Genomic DNA, 9,130 nt, shown 5'->3' with positions numbered 1-9,130 from the left:
ATAGATATAGTAGGTAGATAGATAGATAGATATAGATATAGATAGATATAATAGGACACTCTAAGAAGCACAACACATCCTAAGTGGCATAATAATAATAATCTAATGAGGACAAACAAAAGATGTTAAAAAAACTAGAGAGAAAAGGCACTAATAAAATAATAACAATTAGATTAGCATTGAGCTTCTCAAAAGCCATAAGGGAAGCCAAAGGATAATGGAATAATATCTGGAAAAGGTTGAGAGAAAGTAAGTCTTAACTTAGAATTTTGTATTTAACCAAATGATCTTTCAAAAACAAAGACGAAATGTATGTTTAGGTAACAGCATCTTGGGGAGATTATCACTAACAGATTTTCATAAAATAAAGGAAATTTAAAGGATAAAATTCAGGTAGAATAAAGATGATCACAGAGAGAAAGTGTTAGATGAAGGATGGAAATGATAATTACATAAACAGATTGACATAGATAAATCTAAATGAACAACTGTTAGTTCCAATTCACTACTTGTGACATTTATTCTTTTTTAAATATATATATGTATATGTATATATATATATTATTATTTATTTCTAAGAAGTGGATCTTCCCACACCAGTGTCTTGGGAGTGGGCACAAAGGGTTTATCTGTACTCAGGTATATCTTTCAAAGAAAGAAAGATTCGAACTCATAAATTCTTGTACGGCAAGTAAGATCAACAATGATGATACAGAACCAAAACTCATTTGAAGCAGGTTTCTGAACAACTTTTCTTCATTCTTAGGAAAAAAGTGTAAAAAGCCAGCTGGCAACAGTTTTTGAAAAATGTTCTCAAGGGAACTTTATAAATAATAAATATTCCATTTGTTGCAATGTTTGGAAAATGTTATGTATATACAGATATAGATATGACATACATATATATTTTTTTATGTATGTTACCACAACATATGGTATAAAATTAATAAAACATCCCTGTACCCACCATCTAGTTTACAATATAGAACTTTACAAATTATTTAACATTATTCTATGCCCACCTTCATTAGTTTTATGCCTTCCCAACACTGTACATTTAAGTGTTTAGTGGCTTTGTTGCTTTTAATACCTCTGTGTATATTCTAAATAGGAGCTCTGGTAGCATAGTGGCTAAAGCACTTGACTGCTAACCAGAAGGCTGGTGGTTCAAACCCACCAGCCACTCCTTGGAAGGAAGGTTGGGCAATCCTACTTCCGTAGTGATACTGCCTCGGAAACCCAAGGAGGGGTCGCTATGAGTCGGGGCCGACTCGACGGCAAACAACAACAACATATTCTAAATGTATTGTTTTTGTAGAAAATACAGGGGTGGTAAAATAAATTATTGATTAGTTCATATCTGTTAATGTCCTCAAGTTATATGCATTCATCTTTTAGATAAAGGACTCATTGATGACTTGGGGAAATGTCTGTAGCAACCCTCTTCTTATTCCTCTTATTTTCATCTGAACTAATGTCAACATCTTTCCAATTACATTGTTATCTTTATCTCTCTCTCAGTCTTCAGGGTAGATTACTTCTACATCTATAATGCCCTAGGTGTCTGTTGCTTTTTAGATATATATATATTTTTTTATTTTTCTAGTCTAATTTTGGTTTCACACAGAATATTTCTTTAACTTACTGATTGAATCCTTGTCTAATATTTATCACTTTTCGAGTCTATCTTTCATATTTCCAACTGACTTTTCTTCAAAAGAGTCTGTATCACATATACTCATTGCCATCAAGTTGATTCTGACTCATGGTGACCTTATGGAGAACTGCCTCATAAGGTTTCCAAGGCTATAATCTTTATTGTGACTGACTGCCACATCTCTTTCATGTGCAGTGGCTGATAGGTTCAAACCACTGACTCTTGGGTGAGTTCTTAACCACCATTAGAGCGCCTATGCATCAAATATACCATGTTTAAAAGCCTAAGTGGCTCCCCACCACTTTGAGGAAGAAAAACAAAGTAATAAAATAGTTCTTCACCCTGACATGAAGTCCTTTGAGATCTGCCCTCTTATATTAGTTTTCTGGCTTACTCTTTTACAAATTCTAGTTACCACACACTATGTGAGGTGTCCAGAAAACCCCATGGATAACAAAATATTGTCAGAGACTGCTTCTCTTAATTTGGATGAGTTATCAGGAAGGACCATTTGCTGGAGAAGGACAGCATGTTTTCTAAAGAGGAGGAAAAGCAAAGGTGAGGGAAACCCTTAGTGAGGTGGATTGACACAATAGCTGTAACAATCCATCAAACTTACTGAGATAATAAAGATTGCACAACACTGGGGAACAATTTATTCTGTTATACAAAGGATTGCCATGAGTTTGAGTCAACTCAAGGGCCACGAACAATAACTATGACCTATAACTGGACATTGGGAGCTCTAGTATCGTAGTCCCTAATGCACTTGACTGCTAACCAGAAGGCTGGCAGCTCAAACACACCAGGTACTCCTCAGAAGGAAGATGGGGCAGTCTACTTCCGTAGTGATACTGCCTCGAAAACCCAAGGAGGGGTTGCTATGAGTTGGGTCTGACTCAACAGCACATAACAACAACAACATAACTGGACATTATTCGCTTTTGTAAATCCAGTCTAACAATGATTATCCAAGCATTTTTCTCTCCCCTATCCTTCAAGAATCTCTCTACAGAGCTTTTTTTCAGAAAGGATCTTCCCTTTTGGTAAATTTGAAATAAATCTTTGAATCAGTTTATGAGCAAATTCATTTGGGAAATTGCTTTATTTAACACTACAACAACAAAAATCTGATATCAGTAAAAAGCTAGCCTAAATGCAAGAGTACTTTAGTGGTCAAATGTTCTGTCTACTAGTGGTACTCAGGCCAGCCTTCCAGTGTTATACGTGGAAAATTCTTCTTGAAAGGCAGAATGAATTTAAAATCTGTTATTTTATTTTATTAAATGCTACTCATTATACAAATAAGGTACCATTTTAAATTATCATTATGCTTCAAAGCGTAATACATTATAAATCTCTATGGATTACTGAGTACCCTTTATCTCCATCCTTCCCCAAACCACACTGCCATGGTTAAAGGCAGGACACTGAAGAGAAAATGGATCTTGTTTGCTTTTAAAACATAAATATTAGTGCATTTGTAGTAAACAGTATGTGTTCATTTAAGACTCATTTAATAAAATAAAAATCCAGCTCCAAATCATGATAGACCAACTTTTAAAAAATCTTCTGATAATTCAATGACAAATATTTAGAGTATTGAACAAGTGCAGCTACATGTAAATCTCAGTTATATGTTTTCCATTGGGAAAAGTTACTCTTTTTGAATGCTTAATTCAGAAATATGTATTGAGAACCCATGTATGATTCAATCTGCTGGACCAGGAAATGATAGGAGTAGGTCTTCCACCATATTTGTATTGTCTGATTCTGAAGAAAGATGTGCAAGAGGAAATTGAAAATAAGGAAACTCATCTATCTTACTGTGCTGTCTTTTCTTTATGTAAGTATAACTTAAATAGGAGGTCCATTCTAATTTTTCTTCTTGAGAAAGTTAATTTCTAGTTATCACAATACTATGTGCAACATTATTATAACATTCTAAAAATGAAGAATGTAATGTATTATGAAATCTCTGAATAATAAATTCCAACTTTCAATTCACAACATAGAGTGGAATAATAGAGAAGGGTTATAAACAACAAGAGCAAAAAAAAAAAAAAAGGGGGATTTTTACAAATTGAATAACATATTCTTAAGTTACATTCTAACATGTATAAGTCTTTTACCTCTTGAAATAACAGTTTCTAACCCAGTTCCATTAATAAAGGCCCGCTTAATGGTTTGTGTTTTAATATCTGTCCAGTATAAACGTTCCTCAGATGCATCGAAGTCTATCACTGTAACATCATCAATATCAGGGACTGTAAATGCCGTGATAAAGTTAAAATATGGATTGTCAATATCCACTCCTCTGATTTCAGAATGCCTTGCATAAAGAAGAAATTTTTTCATTTCTAGGAATAAACAAGAAGATATTATTTATTTTTCTCTTATAGAGTTGGCAAGCTTAAAACAAACTAGAAATTCTGAAATATTATGAAGACTATTTAATAGATTGTTTTAAAGCTAGAAAATCATCATCAAGATTTAATGGAGAAATCATCATCAAGATTTAATGGAGACATTAGGATAGAAATGATTCATCTACTTTTAATTAAAGGTCTTAATAAAATAAATGAAAACCAGTTTGAAATCCTTAAGTCATCATTTTTCTTTTGCTAGAAATGCCAAGAAATTCTCTATAATCTACTTCATTTTGCAGTTGTCAACAAACTTACCGAAGCATATGAACTCTGTGAATGCCGGACAAACATCTTTGCTCTTTGTGTGTACATGATTTTAACTTATTTTTGTATTGCATTAAATAAAGTTTTTTTGTTTTTCTTTTCTTCATAGAATCTAATATTTTGCCCCCCACATTGTTATTGAATATAATTAAACATTGCCTTTAAAAATTATATTCCTATTTCCTCTATCAATCATTAGTAACTAACATTGGAGGCACTGTATTATTTTACTTCCACAGGCACTTTTCTTGAACTGAATTTGTGGAGTATCTATACATGGAATCAGGACTCATGGTTATGCTATTCTTTTGTTGCTGTCTTTGGAGTTATTATTATTATAATGTGAGATATGTTATTATTTAAAATTAAAATCTCACATGCCTAAATTCATGAAATAAAATTTCTCTTATTTGACATTTAAATTGCTTACAAACAGACAAAATGTACTAAAAATAAAACTACCTTGCTTTTCAATCAGGAAATTTATCATTATATTTTAGTTTAAAAGTACTGTTTAAATATTTTTAAAAATCTTTCCAAGTTACATGTTTTGCTTCATTTTTTTCTCCTTTCAGGTTGATAATCCCTTACAAAATGATTCTAATCTGCATTTTGGGGAAGAGCAGAAGGAGATAAAACCTGTTAAGTACCTCTTTGTTATGCAGGTTACCTACATCATCATTTTCTGATAATGTACTTTCCCTTACAAATCTCCCTGCTTTGCAGAGATAAATTCTGCTAACACACCAAATAAGAAAGTAGCAGGGAAAAAATGAATAAAGTAATACATAGCAAAGTGCAACATATCACATATTTAAAGAATTTGTCAGTCTCCTCAACAGTAGATGAATCATTAATAGTGTCTGGAAACAGCACCACTTGAAATAAATAAATAACTATATTTAAGGAAGTTAAAACCTCTTCTGCTTTACTTTGAGTAAAATCTGAATCCAAATACAATTTTAAAAACTCACTGCCATCGAGATTCCAACTCATAGCAAGGCCCATTGGGTTTCCAAGACCATAAATCTTTACAGAAGCAGACTGCCCCCCGTCTTTCTTCTGTGCAGAGGCTGGTGGGTTCGAACCACTGACCTCTTGGTTAGCAGCCAAATGCCTTAACCACTACACCACCAGAGCTCCTTAATACAATTTAAGAGAATTCAATTTGGAAAAATTTACCATAGCAGGTCTTCTTGTCTGAGGAAAGCTTCATCAGGTGGGGGCACGCACAAGCAGCACTCCTATTGTGATTGATCAGACACATGTGAGAGCAGGGGCCTTTGCCTTCATTAGCTGCACAAGGATTGGGAGCTGTAATTGCACAGTGAAATATGAACAGTGGAGAAGGAAGAATGAATTAGGGAACCTCTGAAGTTGACAGAGGTTATTCACTTAATGATTCAAATTGAAGTTCCCTACATAGCACCCATTATTAGAGTGATTAATATGACAATAATAGACAATCATAAATAGCAATTACATTAATAAAAACATTTTTCCTCCTCAAAGATTTAACAACTAAGATAACACCTTCAATTTCCTCTAAGATGAATGGCAAGCATTTCACTGCTTTAAAGCAGCTTTTTTTTTTTTTTTTTTTTAAGGAACTCATCTCTGTAACTATCAAATAATTCCTAATTTACTATATAATTAACTCATGCTGACTATAACCCAGACATGGAAGTTCTAATGGATGTTGTTATTTTGCTAACCTATAATGCCACTCTTAAAGTTTTCCCTAGGAAATCGCTGTTGCATAAAAACCCTTTCCTCAGGACCGTTGCTATTTTTTGAACCAGAGGTCTGTGTGAAGAAATGTAGTTCTTCATTAGCACATCACCTACTTCTTCATCACCTTTTTTCTTATTAGCTGATTCCATGGCCATGGTTTCCTCCACATACACATACTTACTCTGTCTAGTGTAGAAGTAACTTATGATTCATTCAAATTCAGAAAGGAATACGAGTTTTGCATTCCAATGTCATTCTCTTAATCTTTTTGTGCTTCTTCTGTCATCAAGCCTTTTGGGCAAGATTTTACTCTTAATTGATCTAGAACTATTATCTTAAATCTTACTTTTATAGCATCTGTCTGGTGGAATAACGTCTTCATAATTTGGCTACAAAATTAAAGACAGAGAAGATGAACACCCTCTTGCCACCAAGATCAATATTTTAATTTTTAACTTCCTAACTGATTTAATTTATCTTCCTAATTGGTGGACCTATTGTTCAGGTTGTTAGTATCAGTCCTGTAGAATGTTAAAGCACAAAGAACAAAAATCAAGACACTATAGTCGTATTGTAAGGACATGAGAAATTAGTAAAATTTAATAAACAACATGGCTTTTGGCAATCTTTAACAACCCCTCATTACCCATGGTGATAAAACTAATCCATGTCTTTATATTTGGTTAAGAACACTACTAAACATAATAAAGGATATATAAAAGGGAATGGACACCCAGAAACAACTCATAAGAAAATCAATTAAGAACAAAAACAACAATAAAAATAAGAAAAAAAAATGGAAACTATGATGCTTCAGATTCCTTAGTGCAATTCCTTCTATCACACAGAATAAGCACCACCTACTCTGCTCTTTCTTTCCTTTTAACCTTTTCCTATTAAAACTGAGGTCCCTAAGGAAAGTGTTTGGGAGCTCTGGTAGCGTAATACCTAAGGCACTTGACTGCTAACCAGAAGGTTGGTGGTTCAAACCCATCTGCCACTCCTCGGAAGGAAGATGGGGCAATCTACTTCTGTAGTGATACTGCCTCGGAAACCCAAGGAGGCATCGCTATGAGTTGGGGCTGACTCGACGGCACATAACAACAACAAGGAAAGTGTTTAGGAGTTCTGGTAGCATAGTGTCTAAGGCACTTGACTGCTAACCAGAAGGCTTGTGGTTCAAACCCACCAGCCACTCCCCGGAAGGAAGATGGGGCAATCGACTTCCATAGTGATACTGCCTCAAAAACCCAAGGAGGGGTCGCTATGAGTCAGGTCTGACTCTACGGCACATAACAACAACAAAAGCAACGCCTATATAAGCTAACATGGACTCCTCATTGCTCCCTGAATATAGCTTGGCCTTTTCTACTACCATACTGTGTTATTTTCTTCTTCTAAAATTCCATCACCAACTTTACCTTACCCTTCCTTCATGACCCAGCTCAAGTCACTCTTCTTTGATTAATGTTTATTAATAAATCCAGGTAATGTTGATTTCCTCCAACACTACATATTCATTTTTATTACTGACTCTACGGAGCTTTAGAGTCCCTGGATGGTGCAAACAGTGCTTGTTTGCTAACCAAAAATTTGGAGACTCGAGTCCACCCAGAGGCCACTGGGATGAGAGGCCTGGGGATTTACTTCTGAAAAATCTGCCATTGAAAACCCTATAGATCACAATTCTACTCTGACACACATGGGAGTCGCCAAGGGTCAGAATCAACTCTACAACAACCAGTTTTGCTTTATACATGCAATTAGGCAATATATTCTCTACTGTCCTATTTTCTAATTTGTCTGTGTCACATTCTCATATATTTTATATCAATATACACTGGTGTCTCTAGCTAAAGCACAAGTTTGCAGGCTTTTTCTATAAAAGGCCAGCTAGTAAATATTGTTCACTTTGTGGGCCCTTTGCTCTTGGTATTAACTCCTCAACTTTGGCATTATAGAGTGAAAGCAATACAGAAACAAATGGGTATGGCCTGTTTTCAAATAAACATTTTTATTTTTTTCTTTCTTAAAGCAGGCAGAGGGCTGAATTTAGCCCAAAGGTCATAGTTTGACAAACTCCAAGCTAGATTATAATTGTTATGTGGACAGGAAATATGTTTTATATACATACACAACATTTCTTCTTAAAATTTCTATGGTATTTATTACTTAGTTAGGCTTCAAGATCTTTGCATTTTTGTGCATGGTCATCAATGTATGCAACTATGTGTTCTACAATTGTATCAGTCTAAAAATTTGCAGTTAGTTGATGCTCTAAATCACATCACAGTTGCAGATGATGAGATTAAATAATCCATAGCTACAATGCTTTACAGGAGAACCAAAGGTTAATAAAGCAATCACAAAAAAATATGCACCCTGTAAAGAAAACAGTATCATTAAAGATAATATCATATTTCATGCAAACTACATTTAGAATCTATTTCTCACCAGCAAAAATAAATACTTTAAAAATCAAACAATTATTGTATTCATTAAATTCAAAGAAAATATACACAAATGTTGATACAATATAACAGATATGATATTTATATACCTAATAAAACCATGCTCAAAGCAGAAGACTGCCAAGATCTGATTTCTTATATGGAATTATGGAAAAGGAAACTTTTCTCCCTTTCATGTAGTCACTTTTTATAGTAACTAATATTCATCATACTAATGAACTTTATAGGCATGAAAATAATTACTAATGTAATAAAACAATTTTTATGTTACTTATTTTCCTTTTTGAAAAGGATATTTTAAAAGAAATGCATTTCAGAAGTACTGTACAATTAAACTGTAAACCTAAATAATATTTATCATATAACAAATATCTTCAATTATAACATTAACATTTGATACTGAAGAACTTGAAAGAATTTCTCATTAAAAAACACATACACACATAACAAATGTAATTAAAGAATGTTCATATTGCTTTAATTTCACTAGATTCCAACAGTATGTGGGTGTATTTTTATCAAATTATGTCATGTTTTTATGTGTTCATTAAATACATGTTGTTGTTGTTGTTGTT

The 9,130-nt window shown here is 33.6% G+C and overlaps 1 protein-coding gene across 1 annotated transcript in view; it reads right to left on the bottom strand.

Annotated features, from left to right (window-relative positions):
- LRP1B (LDL receptor related protein 1B) overlaps positions 1–9,130 on the bottom strand; it is a 1,967,638-nt gene that overhangs the window by 957,362 nt on the left and 1,001,146 nt on the right. Inside the window, exons 30-31 of the mRNA XM_007946050.1 lie at positions 5,533–5,664; positions 3,790–4,017 (exon numbers count right to left, since the gene is read on the bottom strand). Of these exons, the coding sequence (XP_007944241.1) occupies positions 3,790–4,017; positions 5,533–5,664 (360 nt within the window). The remainder of the gene's footprint in view (positions 1–3,789; positions 4,018–5,532; positions 5,665–9,130) is intronic.

The sequence above is a fragment of the Orycteropus afer genome, unplaced genomic scaffold, assembly GCF_000298275.1.
Source record: "Orycteropus afer afer isolate SDZICR_OR568_19922 unplaced genomic scaffold, OryAfe1.0 scaffold00148, whole genome shotgun sequence".
NCBI classification, from domain to species: Eukaryota; Metazoa; Chordata; class Mammalia; order Tubulidentata; family Orycteropodidae; genus Orycteropus; species Orycteropus afer.
This window is presented reverse-complemented; position numbering and strand designations above follow the sequence as displayed.